The sequence below is a fragment of the Mucor velutinosus genome (genome assembly GCF_035048745.1).
Source record: "Mucor velutinosus strain NIH1002 chromosome Unknown tig00000165, whole genome shotgun sequence".
NCBI lineage: Eukaryota > Fungi > Mucoromycota > Mucoromycetes > Mucorales > Mucoraceae > Mucor > Mucor velutinosus.
The window spans coordinates 558697-579087 of record NW_027041913.1 but is presented as its reverse complement, the minus strand read 5'-3'; the positions used below and the strand labels follow the sequence as shown (position 1 = coordinate 579087).

The following is a 20391-nucleotide window of genomic DNA, read 5'->3' as shown; positions in this document are numbered from 1 at the left end:
TACTACTACTCAAGTACAATTGTTTGGCGTTATTCCAGTGGCTCATAGTCGCCTACATGTCAAGATATGAAGGCTTGAAAGCTGTCAAATTTGGTTATGCTTTGCTTATAGCTGTTATTTACACGGCATGAACCACATCTTTGGTAGCTGAAGTCTTCTGGTAGGGCAGTGCTGCAGCCTGTACAATTTCTAATTTGAATAGAAGGCATATTGATTTTGTCAAGGTTAATTCCTGCAAATTTTGATGTGTTATGTTGTTGGTAAGCTTATTAATTTTAATAAAGGAAATGAAACCCCAAATCTGCTGCTTGAATACTATGGTTTTTCATCTTGGCTTCGTTACGGTAAAGTCCCCCATTAAGATTAATATTACCAAATGTTGGGCTAGATGCTTAGTTGCCACGGCTTTTCACCTTCACTTCGCCACGGTAAAACTGCCTCATAAGTCAATGTTACCGAATGTTGAATTAGATGCATTATGTTCTTGATGGATGGGCTTAGCACCTCCTCCAAACCCCCTTCCCAATGCCGGCTTTGCCGGTGGTTTATTCATCTTGTATGATACTCAATTCTTTAAATTTTAGAAAGGATATGATTTGTTTGTCTACTTTTTTTTTTTTTTTGAATGCTTCACAGTATACTACATGATCAAGGGACCGATGCTACAACGTGCGACCCGACCCCAAACAAATAAAATGTATATTCAATATCCAAAAGGCTAGGCAAGTTGATTGTGATTTGCATTAGTTCATTAGATCATGACTGACGACATTTTTATGGCTCATGGTCTATACGGAGCATAGAAAATTAAGCTCTGGTTGTTTTTGTGGGGAGCCATCGTAACACATGGTTTAGGTCGTAAAAGATCCAGTATCTCCCGACTTAATTACATCAACTCGTTATTGAATCAATTAGTGTTTAAAGACAGACAAGTACGAAACAGTATATGATTTTGACCATATAAAGGGAATTTGCGTTTTGATTGACAGATTTAGTAGCACAACTGGGAGAAAAAGGGGACCTTTGCTCAGCAGACTATCATACCTAGGCATTTCCTTTTGAGATTTTAAAGTTCTCGAGAATCAGACAATAAAATTCGTGGGAACTTGTGAATGAGACGCAAGAAGGCAATAATTTCCTCATTTCCTTCCAAGAGAAAAACAGAAGAAGGTCTATCAATTCTCAAACTTCCATTTTGGAGTAACAAACATGTTGATCGTTTACGACTTATTATTGGCCTTGTGCTGTTTATCTGATACAAAAGTAACACAAAAAGCAGGGCTATCATGTACAGATTATGGGACGAGAAAAAGAAAAAAAGCACATTTTATATATATATATGAAATAAATCTAGGAGAGAAAGGGAAGCAATATAGTACATGGAGGAGGAAGAAAATATAAAGAAATACAATAAAATACAATATGAAAGAAATCTATTTAGTTGGAATACAATGAGTATGGTTGTAGCCATTGGTAAGTTTGCCGTCCTTGCAGACTTCGAAATCAGACATCCAAGGACAAGCGAGAGCCTGTTCGATGGTCCAACGAGTTTCAGGGTTGGGGTCCATCATACCCGCGAGACACTCACGTTCTGGTTGAGTAAAGTTCTTGAAAAGATCACAATCACTAGGCTCCAGCTTTTGGCGTTGTTCAATGTAACGTTTGTAGTCGAAATCACCACCATCTTCAGCTTGAGCAGCAACAGCGGCAGGAGAGCCAACCATAGATCCTTGAGGAGGTTTACCACCTGGACGACCAGTAAAGAAGGAAGCAGTGAAGGGTAATTGTTGGAAACGAATACAAAAGTAAGTAGCAGCGGCACTCCACACATCCAGTGCTTTGCCATCATAAGGACTCTTGTCGTCTTTAATCTTCCACATTTCTGGCGACCAGAAAGGCTCAGAGCCACACCATTTGGTGCAAGAATGGCTGTCTTTTTCAAAACAGGTTTGGACTACTTCAGCGACACCAAAATCAGCAATCTTGAGAGTGCCAGTTGAGGTCAGGACCAGGTTTTCAGGCTTGATATCACGATGGGCAATACCGAGTTTATGAAGATGCTGCAAACCCAACAAGAGTTGCTTGAATAAGCAAGCGATATCATCAGGAGCCATATTTGGTTTCTCATGTAATAAGTTGAATACATCACCACCAGCACAGTATTCCATGACGACGCACCAACGGCTCTTTTCATCTTTGACCAGATCTAGAGTATTGACGATATAAGGGCAATTGGAGGCAGACTTGCTGATGCAGTATTCGTTCAACATACGTTTCTGATAATCACGCTCGGCTTCAGATTTATCACGCTTCTTGAATTCCTTGACGGCCAAGATACGACCACCTGCTCTTTGTCGCACCAGACGGATAACAGCAGTAGCACCACTAGCAATGTTCTTCTTGGAAGTAGACCCCATTCCCTTAGTGGAACGATGCTCAGGTTTAACATAGTCGCCATATTTGTCAGACAACAAAGGTACAACGCCCAATGAACCGCAAGTCATATCTTGAGGTGTCTTTTTGAAAGAACCAGACATCATACGAGAGAAGGACTTGCCAAACTTGCTAGCAGTGCTGCCTACAGAGCTGTTTGAGCTGTGAATAGAAGAGTTGCCGCTTTGTCGTCTTCTGTTGATATCAGTGGGTGAATTGAGGACTGAGTCATTTGGCGAGGCAGAGGCAGGTGTCATCTTCAGACCACCAAACAGGCTACCACTGAATACATTGCTGAGTCTTTTGGAGTGTTTCTTTACAGGAATGGGCTTTACAGCTTGCACCTTGATTTCGGGAGGCACCGGTGTAGATGGTAAATTTGTAAGCGATGATGATGAGGAAGAAATGGTATCATTTGATCCCTCTCTGCCGGTAGTGAGTGAAGGACATTTTGTATCATGGGGGTGCGTTGGGATTATTTCGAGACAGTCAGGTGAGGCCGATCTAGGAATAGGTTCGTCTGTGAAATATTGCCCGGAGGGACGATATTCATTCTCAAAGTAATTGTCCTTGCCACTTGCGATAGTTAAAGAAGCCATGGTTTCAGCGAGAATGTATGTAAATGTTGTTGGAAATTAGCTAATGTTGAAATTTTTGTTGGTTAAAGGTGCTTTTTCACTGGAAAAAAAAGTCTTTTGAAGAACAAGGTAAAGATGGGGTATTGTTGTAAATGAACAAAAAGCAAAAAGACAGTGAGAAAACAGATTCAATTAGAAGATCTTGGAGGAGGCAAATCCTTGTATTTATATACGAAAAGTTTTTGTGTTACGGGTTGTAGCGGGTAGGTCGGATTGGATAAGATAAGTCGGATTGAGAGAGTCTTGAGGACCAATGTTCATTAGACGAAATGTTTCGGATTCGCTAGTCAATGGGTGTTCATCAAATATCCACACTAGATCGCTATTAGACAGAAAAAAAATGCCCAGAGCCAATGATGAAAGGTAAGCTATCACTCACGCGAGATCACCTCGAAGTTTCCTTTTAGAGGTCGATGTGAACATTGTTGTTCAACCCTACAGATTATATAATACTCTTGGATGGCTGTACACTTCTACCGATGATGGTTTATATCACACGAGTCGAGATTGGAACAGACATTGGCCATGATAATATATACTCACGCATTCAATCTCAGGTGAACACTTTAAACTATAAATCATAGATTAAAATGAACCCTTAAAATCATCTTGTTTGTTGTATCTACAAACAGAATGATGCTTTATTTGTAGTGTCTAGTAGATTGCCAGGGACATGCACACTCACCATCAATCTTATTTATCAAAGGCACTGTTTCAAATGGAAAGTTCCACTCTCTAATCTTTTGCTTCCAAAATCAAAAGTATGCCACTGTAATCATCTCAGATTGGACAACAGAAAAAACGAAGAATAAACCCTGTCTATCTCTTGAGAACCCTCTTCGCCGAGTTGCTGTAGAGCTCAAGCCTACTTTTAAATAGTTGAATGAAACCATGTTCAGCGCTTTTTCCTTCTCAACATGCAAAAAGATGTGATGTCTTCTTTGACTGAGTTGACCGGGTAAAAAAAAAAAAAAAAAAAAAAAAAAAAAAAAAAAAAACTAAACGACACACATCATTACAAATGCTTCTACTTGCTAGATGTGGCAAAAAGTTCCAGATAGGAACATTTTACTCGTTTTTATCATATTTCCATTCTCATGGCTCTACAATAATACATCGACTTGTTTAAATGTTCATGTGTTGTACGCAATGTATGTGCATTGTCATGCAACATCAACAGTATTCAATAGATGCAGTGCACAGTGTAAAGATGATACACTCAGCAATGCCTAATTGAAACAGCACAGGTTGTTGCAGTCAGGCAGTGCAATGTATTGCAAATGGCGGTAGATGTTGCAGCATTTCATATGTCTAGTAGTCCAGTGTGGTCTTGTTTGTTTCAGGGTATTTGGTATGGAGCGATTGCCAATGACATTCTTATGCAATGTCGTCTGCTTCGCTAAAAAGCCATGCTATTGGGTTTTTTGAAATCAACAATCGAATCAGGTGAAATTCTTGTCGGAATCACTGATTTTCCTCTTTGTAGCCTTAAATGCCTCATTTTGTATGATGATGTTCCGTATCATATGTAAGTAAATGTATGAGAGCGCATATAAATTATTTTAGAGCCCATCAAGTCAATTGTTTACAAACAAGAGGCAACGTAAAAAAAAAAAAAAAAAAAAAAAAAAAAAAAAAACGTGTAAACCCCCGATGCTTGAACATCTAAGCAACAGTTGATGTGCTCCTGTTTGCTAAAAATAAAAACTCGGAGGATCCACTCATTTCTGCCTAAACAAAAGAGCAATACATTTCCGTAAATGATGTTATGATTTACCCCTCTTTTTTTCCCCACAAGCACTGCACTAAACTGGATCAATCAAGTCTTGTTTATTTATAAAATTGCTTACGTTACTCAATTTCCAAGGCACTGATTTTGAGTGGTTATATCAATAGTTCACGTCTATAACTTTAGCCACATTTGTCCTGCCCAGAAAAGCCTTGAATGTTGATAATGACGACAAGCCCTAGCTCTGTGAACAATCAAAATCATTTCAAAATGAACCGCATAAGACGCTATTCACTGTGAGACTAACCATACGCATTTGAAGCAAAACGGTATCGTGATGCATAGATTGCCATACAAATAAGGCTTCCCGATTTATGAAGGGCAAAAGCTACCATTCAGTCTAATACTAAAGTCAAGTGATAATGTTGATTTTCAGGGCAATCTTATGAGGCTTTGCCTTTCCATGGCAGTTTGTGTGGCCTTATGGAAGTTTGAAACGCTAGTCGCGTTTACAGAGTTGTCTAAAAATGGCTGATTTCATGATTATTGATCATTTGAGCTGTGATGGGAAGCCTTATAATCATCTTGCAAGTGAAGCTCCACTTTTAATAAACAGCACGAAAGCTTAAAGTATAGCAAGGTGCTTCAAATGGAGATCATGAGGGGTTCGAGTTGATCAAAGTCATGATCTCGGTCGTGTTTGCCAGCAAACTGCCGTTCCCCAACGAGACTCTTTTGATTACAGGTTTAAAGATACAAATTTTACAGTTTAGGTTAAAAAGCAATTAATTTTATTGATTTAAAGGTTAATTATTACAAAGTGTACAGGTGGATACCTAAAATGTAAAAGCTGTTAGTTATAGGAATATACAACATCAAGTAGTATAAAGATGAAAAAGATGCGTTAAGTATCAGAAATTTGGGTATAGCTAATTCAATCTTCATTGGTATCAGACTGACGTGCAAATGTCTTTGAGTATCATCAGTAGCTCAACCGCATCCTTATATCACCTCTATACATACTGAATAAGCCTACTTTACCTTTACAATGAGTGTAGTAACAACTTTGATGAAGAGGAAAAAGAAAGAAACGGAGCAACAAGCTGTCATTTTATATCATGATTTAGAAAAAATTTATTGCAATTGCATGTTTAAACAGTCCAAATGCAGTGGCTTTTCAAGGCTGTGTTACTGGATCCAGGAACAAGAAGATGAAGGAATCACACAATTCAATCGTTATTTTCAGCTACGTTGATAATTGCAGTATCCTGTAATTGATTTGACAGAATTAGAATCATCAATATCTACATGGAAAAAGATGCTACCTCGCCAATCTTAATCTTCTTATCAAACACATCTACAACATCTGTATCATACTTCTTTGAGAGCTCTACGTCAATCGTTAATTTTTCTAGACGGTATGGCTTTTTTTCCATGTTTTGCTCGAAAGGATCATCCAGATTCGCTTTCTTTAGTATTTGAGATCTGAAAATGTCTGTGGTATAGAGTTGATTAGGCTGCTCCAAACTTGAATGCATTATCTGCACATACCATATTTCGATTCACTGATGGGCGAAAAACGAATCATGTTATCCTCTGGGAAATGATCATAGAGATACGATTCTGAAATGGATAATTCTGCACATTGCTTGGCCAACTTGGTAAATGTTTTGATGTCTGTCCTGTACAATCGATAAGGCTCTTTCTGTGGGCAATGTTTATCTACCAGTCTATCCAACACTGCCTTCTTGAAGATGTTTTTGATATAATGCAGCACATGGAATATGTAATCCTCGCATGGTCTCCATGTTGGAAACTGCTGCGTAAGAGAGAGGTTGCCTCCACTATCAATCAAAGGATGAAACATGTCGCTGATAAAAGTGACAGATGGAGGGTATTCTGGATAGGCTTCAGGAATGGCTACTCTGAATTTGAATGCGCCTGAGCTGTAGTAGCCTTGATGCACAAAGATAACACCGTACCACACTGTAATAGTCGTCCTTCAACAAAGGTCTTTTGATGCTCGTATATGTTCTTACCGTTAAAGTTTTCTGATGAGGGCATAATGTAAAGCCCAAGAGGGCAATGGTTGGGGTTCTTCAAGTTGATGCTAGTCCATAAGGTGGTTCAGTTAGTAGGTGGTCTGCTTTAGGATACATGCAACACATCATACAACTCTGTCATCAGCTCGTACTTCTTGTAGAATTCTGATGTTGGATACGGTGTGTATGTGCCATTGATATCCTCATCGCTCCATTCATCTCCTGCTGCCGCTGCCCCTGAAGAAGAATATCGATGCAAACGATGTGGTTGTAACGAAGGTGCCGTTTGATTCACTTTGTTCAAGTGAGAAAATACATTGCTAACGTTGGGCGAGCGTGTTGTACTGGTCAAGCCGCCTATCTTTCTAGCGCCAGTAGATGGTGATACGTAGGGTCCCTACACGTCTATCAATATATGATTATTTGTTTTGATAAAGATGATTTACTTTTGTCATAAAATTTGAATGATAAATGCAAGGCTTTTCTTATACAACAGTGAAAAAGGAGAGAATAATGCTTTCGTTTATACATAATAATAGGGGTAAAAACTGTGTTACGTTTTGAAACACTGTATTTGTTGTTGCTCTGATGGAGAAGAATTGCTGTGATTGATCCGTGTTTGTCAGCTGCTAGCCTGATTCTTATAGCTCCTCTGATTCAACTGGGTCACTGCTGATTGCAGCTCAATGGATATAAAGTTTGGTATTCTCCCCTATTTATCATACCTAATTCATAAAAAGATATTCACGAGTATCCTATTGAATTAGCTTGAGTTTTCACTCTTAAATCATCCAATAACACTTGAATAGGTTTGATTAACTACTTACAGCTGTGGATCTGACTCCCTTGGAGTGCTCTACGCTTACATAAACGGGATCAATTCATATACAAACAGGCAGCATAATTACAATACCACTTATCACTCAAAAGTACGCAAAACACAGCCAAATTTGAGCGTATTTGATCAGCATTTTCTCGCGCTAGAGGCTCTTTCAGATGGTGAGAATAACGCCAAACAGTTGCTTTCAGCTAGCATTTATTTTGCTCAGCTTTTTTGGGACCAAAAAAAACATGGCCAAAAATCCATCAAAAACCATGAGGGGATACCTCATGAGCATGGCTCTTTCCGCTAAAAAAAAAAACAGAAAACAGGTTCAACGACCGAAAGTAGTACCTCCAAGGCTACAAATACCGTTGTTGACGCATCATGGGCAAAGATAACGAAGGGCATCAAGCATACAACGATGACCTTCAATCCAACGATCGTAAAGACACCCATCACACCTCCCACCGCCACCAGTGAATCGAATCAGTCTCTGATGACCGAGGACGCCACCGTCAGCAAAAGTGTGGAAATGGTTCGACCCTTCCTCAAGGGCATTGAAGACAACTCGGTGCTCATCGACATTACAGGTTTGCCTAATCAACAGCTCTTACGAGAGGCTCTGCAAGCATTCAACAAAGATGCTCATCTCAGAAAAGGCTACAACGATTATATCGGCAAAGTATCTCGCACTCGCAAGTATATGAATCGAGAGATCATGGAAACATGTTGGATCCACGACAGCCCTGGCCACATCGCAATCCTGCAGGGCTTCAATCTGACGGATGAAGCCTTTGTCAAGGGTTTCCCCTCTCTTCCAGCTAATGATACTATAGTTAATGTTCGTTTAGACAGACTACCCATGGAGCCAGTTCCTGTCCTGAAATCTTTGATCAAAGATAGACTGTCACATTTTGGAGAAGTCTTGGGCTATGGCATCTCCTTCACTCAGGGCGACTACGTCGGACAAGGCTATGCCACTCTGAACATCACCCCCAAGCCAGACGAACCTGCGTATGAAATCTTGGATCGAATTATCTACTTCAGATTGGATAATGGCACCAACCGTCAGGTCCTTCTCAAATGGCAAGATATGCCAGATTTTTGTCGTCTCTGTCAAAAACCGGATCATTGCAAAGCCGATTGTCCTGATGCCAAGAGGTACACGCAATGCTACAACTGCAATCAACATGGATATGTCAGTCGCAACTGCCCTAGACAGGATAACACTGACACCCCCCAACAAGAAGCCCACTACGATCTCCAGGAAAGATCGCAAGGTACCTACTCCCATCATTCCCCGAGAGCCCAACCCTCCCATTGGCCCTAGAGTGGTAGTAGTCAAGACCCAGGAAACCACAGACACTGAGTCAGTCAAGAAGCAACAAGCCTGAACCCACCAAGGAGGAGGAAGAAGGTACTGATGAGGACAACATGAATATTGATTCTCCCGCTCCTCAACCCAAAAGTAACAATGATGGCGTTACACCAAATGCATATGCTGCGAGCGCACAGACATCTGCCAACAACACGCAAACATTGACATCATCCAATGCAGCTGAATCAACTCTGAATGGACAAGAGCTGATCAAGCAATTTATGCCTGGTGACAGTATGAAGGAGCCTCTCATTCAAGAACGACCAGATCTGGAAGATGGCAGAGATGGCAAAAAGCTCAGAATGGAGCAGGAACAGTGCGCCTATCTCACCAGGCGCTTCACCAGAGGCAGCGCAGCCAGCAAATTCAACACTGACACCGACAAGGACGGCAAAGGAGCTTCAGACAACTCCCAAGGGCAGGAAACACCAGAAACTGCTCAGTCTAACCCTCAACACTTAGAATAATATGATGATTAGAGCACCTAATCATCGATTGCGGATTGCGACTCTCAACTGTCGTGGTCTGACACACAAAAACACAAAAAACGCAGAAAAAAAAATCCATAAAATACCTCAAAACATCAGACATTGATATTCTTGCCATCCAGGAATCTCATGCTGACAAAAAAGATACTCAAGACACTTTAGATATGCAGTTTTCCAGCAAGTCCAGCGCCTACACCAAACATTGCGGAATCATATCACTTAACAACAGATACATTATTACACCCACTGACACTGGCATCGATGATAAATTTATACTAACACACGTACATTATGCGACGGAAGAGGAACCAAACTCCTCCAACTCCATAGCCACAATACTCAACATATATGGAAAAGCAGCATCAAGAAAAGACAATGTGGAATTCTACACGGAATTGATGCAACACAGATTCTTGATACACAAGATTACAACTATTCAGAACAACATGATTATTTTGGGAGATTTCAACTACAAATATGAGTCTCGCCGATCTAATGGAACAGTCGAAGCAACTACAGTCGAATGGATAGCCTTATTGGAGGAACATTTCATCGATTGCTTTTGGGAAAACAAGAGCGCCACTTTTCATGGATCCAACAATCTCCATTACATCTTGGACTACATCTTCTGCAACAACACTTCCTATGGAACAGTTACAGAGTGTACCCAGGAGTTTATGAACTCGACATGGACAGATCATGAAATGCTGGTCATTACTCTACAACTGCAAAAGGATGCAACACAGGGGCCTGGCGCCTACAAATGCAATCCCTTTTTGGCCAACAACCACAAGTTTCGTCGTGAATTGGTGATCTTCTTGCAAGGTCTACAGCCGCAAGTTGAGCTCAAGACAGCCACCCAATCCCCTCAAGAGATCTGGGACTGGATCAAAGACGAGTTTAAGGAGCATGTCCGACAATTCCAACTGGAAGAAGTCAACTGGCGTAGAAAGGCACTGAAGACGTTACAAGCAAAACGGAATCAGTGTATGCGAGCAAAGAAGAACCGGGGACTGATATTTCAAGGGCTAGACACCATCAACCAACAAATTGGTGCGTTACAAGACTCTATCGCCAAAATTGAAGACCTCAAATTAGGGAGAAAATGGAGAGAAAAATGCTGGGTTCTTGAAGAAACTCACCGTATCTAGACAGAATCAACGTCAATTGAAACAACTGAGGCATCCAGTTACTCAAGAATTGCATTCTGATCAAGGTACTATGAGCGAGATCGCTGGCAGCTTTTACACGAATTTGTACACACCAACTCCACCCGATGCCAGATCAATGCGGCTATTGTTGGATCAAATCACACCTGACATGCAACTTGACGATGAACAGCAATCACTCCTCGAACTACCAGTAGAGCTAGATGATTTGTTGTTTGAATGTAAAAGATCGCCTAAATTTGCGTCTCCCGGCAGCGATGGCATCCCTTACCAACTCCTCCGGCTGATTCTCAAGTTCCCACCCCTCCACTCTCTCATCACCACGGTCTACAAGAAGAATGACCCCAATGACATGGCAAATTATAGACCTATCTCCCTCTGCAACACTGACTACAAACTCTTGACACGTTTGCTTAATCATCGAATGATGGAAGTCGCTAAGCAACTGATCAGCGAGAACCAAGCGGGCTTCGTACCTGGGCGGTTCATTGCCCAAAACGCTCTGCGGTGTCAGGTCATAATGGAAGATGCTGAACGAACCATGAACTTGGCCAAGAAGAACAATGTGATACACCAAATGCCCAAAGCAATTGGCCTTAGTCTTGATCAGGAAAAAGCGTACGATCGAGTTAACCTCTCGTACCTTCAAACTGCACTCATTACTTATGGCTTCCCTGCTAATCTTGTCCGCTGCATAATCAACATGATGGGCCAAAATCTCTTGCGCATCAATGTGAATGGTTACTTTACTGATGATATTCCCAAGCTGCGAGGCTTAAAGCAAGGTGACCCCATTTCCTCTATTTTGTACAATTTGGCTATTGAACCCTTTCTGCGGTCTATTCTCAATGATCCATTATACCACGGCTATCAAATGCAGTATGCAACTGACCATCCCAACTATAATGCTAATGACCCTTTAGTTCATGTGTCAAAAATCCTATGTTACGCTGACGATGCTTTTGTATTTGTTCAAGACCTTCCTGATCTGGCAAGACTCGAGTACCACTTAGATGTCTATTGCAATGCAACCAATGCCAAGATTAACTACAACAAGGTCGAAGCTATCTCGCTCTCTGGTCAAAACACATGGTCATATTGTCAAGCACAACTCTCAGAAATGAATATCACAAAATTCACATCCAACATGGATTCCAATCCAGTGATCTATCTCGGGTTTCCTCTGCTGCAATCGGTTCAACAACGTGAAGTATTTATCGGTGGTCTTGTCGACAATCTCCGGACAGCTACCAAAATCCACAGTGCAAGAAGTCTCTCCGTCGTTGGCAAAGCTACAGTGCTCAACAGTTTGATTTTGTCCAAATGCTGGTACGTACTACGAGTAACTCCGTTTGCTCAAAGTAATGTCCAAGCTATCCAGTCCATTTGCACCAAGTTTCTACGAAAAGGCATCTTTCCTGTTATCCCCTGGGCCACATGGACCAAGCCGAAGCCATTAGGTGGATTAGGTGTTCTGGATGTTGCTCTGCAACAATCAGCCCTATACTTTCGTTGGGTTCAACCGCTCCTCCATCCCTCTGACTAGCCCCACATCCTAGATCTCATGCTGGTCATGCTAGTGAATAAGCAAAATCAGAGTACGCATGTGCAGGTTCCGTTGCTCTTTCCCCTCACACGAACCACTGGTCTCACCAAACAACGCACCAACACGGTAACAATGATCTACAAATCAGTTGACCGCCTCAAACGCATCCACGAACCAGTTCACCTCAACATTGCTACCGCCTTAATCCTACCTGTCAAAACCATTCAGCAGCCGTCTGTTATTGTCTCCAAAATGCCGATTAGGGCCACTCAGTTGCAAGTAAAGGATCTCTATCAACCCAATCCTGACCAACCTCTGCAACTCGAAGCACGAAAAGCACCAACCATCCCAGCTGACATTCGACGCGCTTGCAAGAAAATCCTGAAGCAAATCAACGAGAACAAAGTACATATCCAACCGTACTTTAACCTCATGCTACAACCCCCTCAGGATGGCACCAACCGCACAACCGACATCTCCTTCAAACCGTTCATTGACTCCTATGACTTCAACAGCCAGCAAGGCATCACTCGACAGATTTCAACCAGAACATTCCGCACAGCATGCATCGAGGCTCACACCTCCAGCATCGCCAGGTCCAACTGGAATTTCTTCTGGTCTCTGTCCCTGAACCTTGTCCACCGTAATGTCATCTATCGCTTCCTCACCCACACCATCCCGACCAAACGCCTGCTACACTACTTTGAGATAGCTGAATCACCTCTCTGCCCGATCTGTGGTAACGAAGAAAATGCTGTACACTTGCTTTTCCTCTGTTCCAGTAAGGTATCCATCTGGAAAGCTATCATCTTTGAATTCTTGTGGCCAACCGTTTCGATTGGTGATGTTATCCAAGCCTGTTCCTCTCTTGACTTTGAAAACATCAAATATGTCTCCAAATCGTACACCACTGCTCACATGGCCGTACTGGTAACACTGGGCAACATTTGGCGAGCTCAAGTTCGTATGATCTTTCACTCGACTCCATTTACATGGATCGATGTGGTCCAGCAGATCAAGAACGAGCTCCTTCAACTACATGCCCAAACTGAAATTCACAAACAATTGTAATTCTCTAATCACAATTGTCATCTATCATCTGTTCCTGTCATCTATCGCTTAATCTTAAATATAATTGAATATCATAACAATTGCGCCCGCCTCTTGGTAGTGCCCTAGGGACCTACTTACACGGAGCAATCAATGAAAACAATTTTTTTTTTAAAAAAAAAAAATACCTCATGAAAATCATCGAAAATCAAACGACCGTATTTTTGGCCTTCAAAATAAAGACTTTTATTATGGTTGATATTAGTTCAAAATGTTTTTCTCGATCCAAAGCAGCCTTTGAAACTTTGTTTATGCTATGTTTCTATGGAAAATGTCAACATTTTTGCCAAAAACCTCATTTCATATTTTTAAGGATTGCTCAATAAGCTTGTACAAAGTGTCTCTCATAATTAGTACCATCAGGTGCGTCTTGAAAAGTATTTCTAGATATTTTTTTTTAAGGAAGATTATTGTTTTATTAATAAAATCCTTTGTTTAAAGTCCTATTAACGTACCCAAAGTGGGGAAGAGGATAGTAAGACTGGATATAAAGTGCTTTGCTATAGAAGTGCGTGAACGTTGTCTTGTGAATCTAAAGTATATTTCTAGATATCTTAAGGGTCCATGGCATGGTCAGCACAATTTGTATAGTCGAATCCTGAAAAATAGATGAATCAAGCCGAAAATAATCAAGATCTGGCCAATCTGGCACCAACCTGGAGTAGAGTAGTAGACGAAATTTGAAATTATTTTGGCTGATGAGTCGATTGCTCACGAGCAACTCATGTGTCGCTTGTTGGTATGCACTATGAGCGCGTGACTTGTAAAGGTTTTGTTCAAAATGAAACTTCGTTGTTGCACTTTTTTTATCTTTCTTCATACCTCATTGTAATTAAAGTTATCTGTACATGCATCAGGCCACTGACAAGAATCGCAGTGTAAAGGTATTTGATGGAATTATAGAAAAGCATGTGTTTATAAAGACTAATCCACGTAAATTTGTAGACTTTATCCTACAAGCAGCTCAAACACGAGTTTGATGTTGCCAGCTTGTTATTTTCAGGAAGAGAAACAGACAGCAACTGGGGAACGAGACAAGCATTCTTTGCAAAGACCAAAGCATTTCTCTCGTCAGACGATGCAAAGACATATAAGAAGGAGCTTATTGACAAGATACATGAAGTGATTCCTGGAGTTTACAAAACTGTAAGTATTATCAATCTGCCCTGATTTTAAAGCATTACCAAGTTACTAAAGAACTTGAAATTCAGATCAAGAGTATCAGAACCACACTCATAGAAGAAGCGCTCTCTTTAGTAGAAGCTATTGGAACTTATGTGGGTGATTCCATCAACATGCACACCAATGAAGCTATCTTGCTATTCTTGATGAATGAAAGCAGTGTTACAAAGAAGGCCACTGCATTAAGAGCTTTTGAGGCTACCAACAACTATTTGACAAGAATCAGATTTCGCCCAAAGGTGTTGACCATCTTGTGCACAAAAGCTCAAGAGAAGAATCCTCAGCTTCGAGAATTCGCCCTTGGTTATATCAAGACAGTGCTTTCCGTCCATGGACCAGCCAACAAATCAAAATTCATTGAACACGCCAGCTTGGCTCAAGCTGTTGCCGACACTCTTCAAAAAGGTTTGGTCGACGCTGCTCCCACTGTCAGGTCGGCATGCAAAGAAACCTATTACGTGTTTGAGGAACAGTTGCCTACTGCAGCATACAATCTTGCTAGCAAACTGGACATCACCATTCAACGTCGACTAGGCATCAACATTACCCAGCTATCATCTACTACAAGTAAGCCAGCAAAACCTCTTCTTCATCGTACATCAAAATCCACAGCAAGCACCATCAAGAAGCCTACAAGCAGTATGAGAATTAACAGAGCCGCAAAATCCAATATTAAAGCTGCTATGCAAAAACCATCTAATTCAACACCCTCAATTGCTTCCAAGTCTCATACATCCGGATTCAATTTGCCGAATCATCATCAAACAATGACAGAGCCAGCACAAACACCATCTTCTGCGGCCATGCCTTGTACTGAAATAGATACTGCATTGAACACTACACCAAGCACTGAATCAAGTTCTATGACAAGCACTCTATTAAGCACTGAGCCAGGTTGCATGATAAACACTATACTAAGCACTAAATCAGAGACAATCATGAGCATGGTACCAAGTGCCGAATCCGACTCTATGATGAACACTTCACCCAGCGCCAGTTTAGATAATATGATGAGCACTGCACCCAATACCACACTCATCCTGGAGCCATCATCAAGCACTACAACTGATTCGCAAAAAGTGTCACCACAAGAAAATGACCTGTCAGCAAGCGATCCACAAGCATTGCCGCCAAATTCTGAATCACAAGAATTGTCATCAAATTTCAATTCCCAAGAACTGTCATTGAGCTTTCATCCACACGAATTGCCATCAAGCAACAGCTCACAAGAATCAACAGCAGATGTCAATCCAAGGGAATCATCATCACAGCCTACAGAAACATTATCAATTGCGGCAAAAAATCTTCCTCATTCAGTGAAAATACCATCTCGTCGTGAATCAGGAGTAATGCCTTCACCAACGTCACCTTCTAGCAATGAAGGATCCAAATCACCCCTACATCTCACAAGAAAGACATCAGCCGGATCTATCAAGAAACCTGTGAGCCCACATAGCATCAGCAAAACAGCAAAAGCGATCAAGAACTCTCGTAGTGCAATGTCACCTATATCCAACACTGAAATACCAGCCAGAACCAGCTCTGTGTCCAACACAACATCAACCGTAACAACTGCAAAGCAGCCCCGTCAATTAGACCTTGCAACTCGACGTCGCCTAGGTTTATTGCCTGCAAGGCCCGTGCCAAAATCTCAAGCATCACACACCTTGGCCAGTAATGAAGAATCCAAATCACCCCTACATCTCACAAGAAAAACATCAGCCGGATCTATTAAGAAACCTGTGAGCCCACATAGCATCAGCAAAACAGCAAAAGCGATCAAGAGCTCTTGTAGTGCAATGTCACCTATATCCAACACTGAAATACCAGCCAGAACCAGCTCTGTGTCCAACACAACATCAACCGTAACAACTGCAAAGCAGCCCCGTCAAGTAGATCTTGCAACTCGGCGTCGCCTAGGTTTATTGCCTGCAGGATCAGCTCCAGAACCTCTCAAACTTGACAATCTGCCATCACCATCATCAACTCCCTCTACCAGCAACAAAAGTCCACGACCCAGATTACGAAAAATCGGTGGTCTGTGCCATAAATACGATCATATCAAATCCCGTTACAAAGATATACCCAAACGCAATTAATTAGTCATACTGTAAATGAAACAACCATGTTTAACAAAGCTATAGCCTCCATTAAGAGTACCAATAAATAAATCAAACCGTCAGGCATCTGAGCATTGAAAAATGATATAAGCTTGATCCAGCTGCAAGTATGATCCCGCCTACTAATAGCACACGGAGTCTGTCCCTCGTCTCCTCTCGCCGTCTCACAATCCCATTGTGATTGCATGAATAACATGGCAAATCAACTCCATGAACAGTTCCACGCGGGCTCGAAGCACAATATAAATTGCAGTTACACATTGATTTAGCCCAAATGATGATGTAGTGCGCATTGATTTGATTCAAAATACAGACATTTTTATTATATTATACTCGCACGATACGAGACTACAACAAGAGATGGATCGGAACAAGCAATTTAGAGCTTCTCTTCCTTGAGACCATCCTTGAAGAAGGTGAAGTAAGGAGTGACACCATCTTCACGGTAGTTCAACAAAGCAACCATGCCATCGGGATCCATGGACTCACCAACATAGAATTCGTAATCCTTGAAGTTACCCAAGATCTTCTTGACAAGGGTGGTGGCGTTCTTCTCAAAGACAGCAACACGCTCAGGGTTGGTCTCGTTCAACTTGGCCTTAAGAGCCTTCATGTAACCCTTGATGTAACCCATATAAGTCTTCTTGTCGAAGCTGGAGGGAGTGAGACGGAAAGAGTAGACTACGTTGTTGACGGTCTCAACAGTGGCATCAGCACCCTCATCATCACCACCTTCAGCGGAAGGGTTGGCACCAATATCAATATCACCTTCAGTGATGGTGATCATCTTACAGTCGACTTCGTAAGCGACATCATCGATTTCCTTGATGGGCTATTGTAGAAAAGCGTGTGAGTCAACATGAACTGGCAATCTAAGAGTATGATCAACCTACGTAGGCATCAGAGAAAAGTTCGTCACCTGTAATAAACACATGAATCAGTCGACTGTGCTATAGATAATGATGGATGGCAACCTTACCAGTGAGGATATCTTTGTACAAGAGCATATTGAGTGATGGATGGAAGAATAAAACTAGAGATGGATGCGCAAAATCAAAAATTGCATATGATATACTGTTGGGCTGGGGGGGGGGAGGGAGAGAGGTTTTCAGATCCCGGACATTTTGTTGGTTTCTTATTTGGTCGTACAAATCCATGTCCAATCTTCAAGATTCGATACAGTCTTCTACAGAGAGACTGGTGCTCTAGTATACAAGTATGATGGTTTCACACTATTGGTAGTGTAGATCATGGCTCTCTGTCTCTGTCAGAAATGCACGCCATTCAATATGTTGTCAGCCAATCATGGCTTTGTGCATCGCTAGGCATGGGATCTAGGCATTTGTTATCATCAACAGCACATTTCAGTGGCTATCCACCTTACTGAGCGACATCTACCACAGATCAGACATGAGGAACACAATCAACCGGCTGTGCAAAACAGCACGCTAGGTGTACTTGGCAAACGAAACCAGATAGAATGAAATGTTACACTTCTGGATTTCAATAAATAGTGGGTCTTGCGACATTTGAACACTTATAGCTTGCTGGAGCAGGTTAAAAATAAAAAACAAGTGCACTGGAGGTTTTCCTTTCTTTATTTCCTCTTTTTATTAACTGTTGAGCCACACACACACATACACACACACACAGATAACAAAATGACCAAGATATTGATTGGTTTGCTGGCTCTTTGTGGCCTCAGTCAAGCCATGTATTTGCCTGGTGTTGCGCCCAACGATTACGATCAAGGCAACGACGTACCTTTGTTCGTCAACTCACTCACGCCCATGTCCAACCAGCAAAAATCGGTTTTATCCTACGACTATTACGACGAACGCTTCCACTTTTGCTCGCCTGAAGGTGGCGCCAAGAAGCAGGCTGAAAGCTTAGGCTCTGTGCTCTTTGGTGATCGCATCTTTACCTCTGCATTCAAGGTAAGTCTTTTAGAGAGTAATCAAGGCACAGCTCTATGGATACTCAATGCAGACCCATAGCTTTCACTCTTGAACAAAGAGCAGGATAAACTACTATGCACATCCACACCTATTCCCAAAGCAGATGCTGACTTCATCAACGAATGTATCAAGAACGAATACGCTTTGAACTGGGTGGTCGACGGACTACCAGCTGCTCATCTCAGCAACGACGAACGCACAAACGAAGAATATTACAGTATTGGCTTTGCTCTCGGTAACAACAGAGGCGCCGTGGCTGAGCTGAACAACCACTATGATATTACTGTTGATTATCATCACCGTGAAGATGGTAAATATCGTGTTGTTGGCGTTTTGGTATCTCCTGTAAGCAGAGCTCAAAAAGTAAATGAGAAGGGTGTTGTTGTACCTAGCGGCGGTCCTATGGTCTTGAAGGGGAACGATCAAGTTGTGCATTCGTATAGTGTGAACTGGCAGGTAAGTCAGGAGAGAGAGAGAGAGAGAGAGAGAGAGAAAAGGGCAGAAAGAAAGTTGTTTTTTAACATGTACGAAATAGCCATCCAACATGCCTTGGGCTACTCGCTGGGACAACTATTTGCATGTGTTGGATCCCTCTATTCATTGGTTCTCACTTGTCAATTCCATTGTCATTGTGTTGTTCCTGACGGGTATGGTCGCTATGATCTTGATCCGTGCTCTCCACAAGGATATTTCTCGTTACAACGCTGTCGATGCTCAAGAGGATGTACAAGAGGATTATGGCTGGAAGTTGGTGCACGGTGATGTATTCCGTCCCCCTCAGCGCCCTATGCTCTTGTCTGTGTTGGTAGGCAGTGGTGCGCAAATTGTTGCCATGACAGGCCTGACCTTGGTCTTTGCTGCTCTCGGCTTCTTGTCGCCCTCCAACCGCGGTGCTTTGGGTACTGTTATGATTATCTTTTTCATGGTGTTCAGTTGTATTTCAGGCTTTGTGTCTGCTCGCATTTACAAGATGAACGGAGGTGAGAACTGGAAGGCCAATATCGGTCTGACCGCTAGTCTTGTGCCTGGTGCCATCATGAGTTCCTTGTTCGCCATGAACTTTTTCTTGATCCACTCTCAATCATCGGGTGCTGTTCCTTTCGGCACCATGTTCACCTTGTTGGGTCTTTGGGCTCTGATTGCTTTCCCCTTGAGTGTTGCTGGCTCCTACTTTGGTTTCCGCCAACCTCGTATTGAACATCCTGTTCGCACAAACCAAATCCCTCGACAAATCCCTGATCAGCCCATGTACCTTCGCAGCTTACCTTCCATCATGATGGGCGGCATCTTGCCCTTTGGTGCCATCTTTATCGAATTGTATTTTATCATGAACTCCATTTGGTTCCATCGAGTGTACTATGGCATTGGCTTCTTGTTCTTGGTGTTCATTGTCCTCATCTTGACCTGTTCTCAAGTCACCATCTTGATGTGCTATTTCCATCTCTGTAGCGAAGATTATCACTGGTCATGGCGTTCATTCTTGACTTCTGGTGCAGCTGGTTTCTACGTCTTCTTGTACTCCATCCTGTACTACTTTACAAAGCTCAACATCAACTCTTTCACTAGCACAGTTCTTTACCTTGGATATTCATCTGTCATTAGTATCTTGCTAACTGTGTTCACTGGTGCTGTTGGATACCTCTCTTGCTTGTACTTTTTACAAAAGATTTTTGCTAGTATCAAGGTAGATTAATCTAGATATACTGCATGTCATAGTTGGATGATATAAAGACATATTTGAATTTTTCTCTAATAATGGGCTGCTTATGTACATT

At 41.8% G+C, this 20391-nt stretch overlaps 9 protein-coding genes across 9 annotated transcripts; 6 read left to right on the top strand and 3 right to left on the bottom strand.

Annotated features, from left to right (window-relative positions):
* Nucleotides 1-1433: 1433 nt before the first annotated feature.
* ATC70_003122 (uncharacterized protein) lies at nt 1434-3032 on the bottom strand (the record flags this gene model as incomplete). The annotated part of the gene is made up of 1 exon (XM_064822488.1): nt 1434-3032. The coding sequence occupies one exon, from the start codon at nt 3030-3032 to the stop codon at nt 1434-1436; it is 1599 nt and encodes a 532-aa protein (XP_064679088.1).
* Nucleotides 3033-6029: 2997 nt separating this feature from the next.
* ATC70_003121 (uncharacterized protein) lies at nt 6030-7297 on the bottom strand (the record flags this gene model as incomplete). Its single annotated transcript, XM_064822487.1, has 6 exons — nt 6030-6068; nt 6126-6295; nt 6352-6786; nt 6840-6910; nt 6974-7239; nt 7289-7297. The coding sequence occupies 6 exons, from the start codon at nt 7295-7297 to the stop codon at nt 6030-6032; spliced, it is 990 nt and encodes a 329-aa protein (XP_064679087.1).
* Nucleotides 7298-8086: 789 nt separating this feature from the next.
* ATC70_003120 (uncharacterized protein) lies at nt 8087-9059 on the top strand (the record flags this gene model as incomplete). Its single annotated transcript, XM_064822486.1, has 2 exons — nt 8087-8826; nt 8888-9059. 2 exons carry the CDS (start codon nt 8087-8089, stop codon nt 9057-9059), a joined length of 912 nt encoding a protein of 303 aa, XP_064679086.1.
* Nucleotides 9060-9099: 40 nt separating this feature from the next.
* Nucleotides 9100-9510, top strand: ATC70_003119 (uncharacterized protein; the record flags this gene model as incomplete). The annotated part of the gene is made up of 1 exon (XM_064822485.1): nt 9100-9510. One exon carries the CDS (start codon nt 9100-9102, stop codon nt 9508-9510), a length of 411 nt encoding a protein of 136 aa, XP_064679085.1.
* A 185-nt stretch (nt 9511-9695) lies between these two features.
* ATC70_003118 (uncharacterized protein) lies at nt 9696-12246 on the top strand (the record flags this gene model as incomplete). Its single annotated transcript, XM_064822484.1, has 2 exons — nt 9696-10674; nt 10721-12246. The coding sequence occupies 2 exons, from the start codon at nt 9696-9698 to the stop codon at nt 12244-12246; spliced, it is 2505 nt and encodes an 834-aa protein (XP_064679084.1).
* An 18-nt stretch (nt 12247-12264) lies between these two features.
* On the top strand, nt 12265-13317 carry ATC70_003117 (uncharacterized protein; the record flags this gene model as incomplete). The annotated part of the gene is made up of 1 exon (XM_064822483.1): nt 12265-13317. One exon carries the CDS (start codon nt 12265-12267, stop codon nt 13315-13317), a length of 1053 nt encoding a protein of 350 aa, XP_064679083.1.
* An 887-nt stretch (nt 13318-14204) lies between these two features.
* On the top strand, nt 14205-16637 carry ATC70_003116 (uncharacterized protein; the record flags this gene model as incomplete). Its single annotated transcript, XM_064822482.1, has 3 exons — nt 14205-14240; nt 14302-14502; nt 14568-16637. The coding sequence occupies 3 exons, from the start codon at nt 14205-14207 to the stop codon at nt 16635-16637; spliced, it is 2307 nt and encodes a 768-aa protein (XP_064679082.1).
* A 400-nt stretch (nt 16638-17037) lies between these two features.
* ATC70_003115 (uncharacterized protein) lies at nt 17038-17665 on the bottom strand (the record flags this gene model as incomplete). The annotated part of the gene is made up of 3 exons (XM_064822481.1): nt 17038-17490; nt 17552-17577; nt 17638-17665. 3 exons carry the CDS (start codon nt 17663-17665, stop codon nt 17038-17040), a joined length of 507 nt encoding a protein of 168 aa, XP_064679081.1.
* A 654-nt stretch (nt 17666-18319) lies between these two features.
* Nucleotides 18320-20309, top strand: ATC70_003114 (Protein yippee-like; the record flags this gene model as incomplete). Its single annotated transcript, XM_064822480.1, has 3 exons — nt 18320-18595; nt 18656-19072; nt 19152-20309. The coding sequence occupies 3 exons, from the start codon at nt 18320-18322 to the stop codon at nt 20307-20309; spliced, it is 1851 nt and encodes a 616-aa protein (XP_064679080.1).
* Nucleotides 20310-20391: the final 82 nt, after the last annotated feature.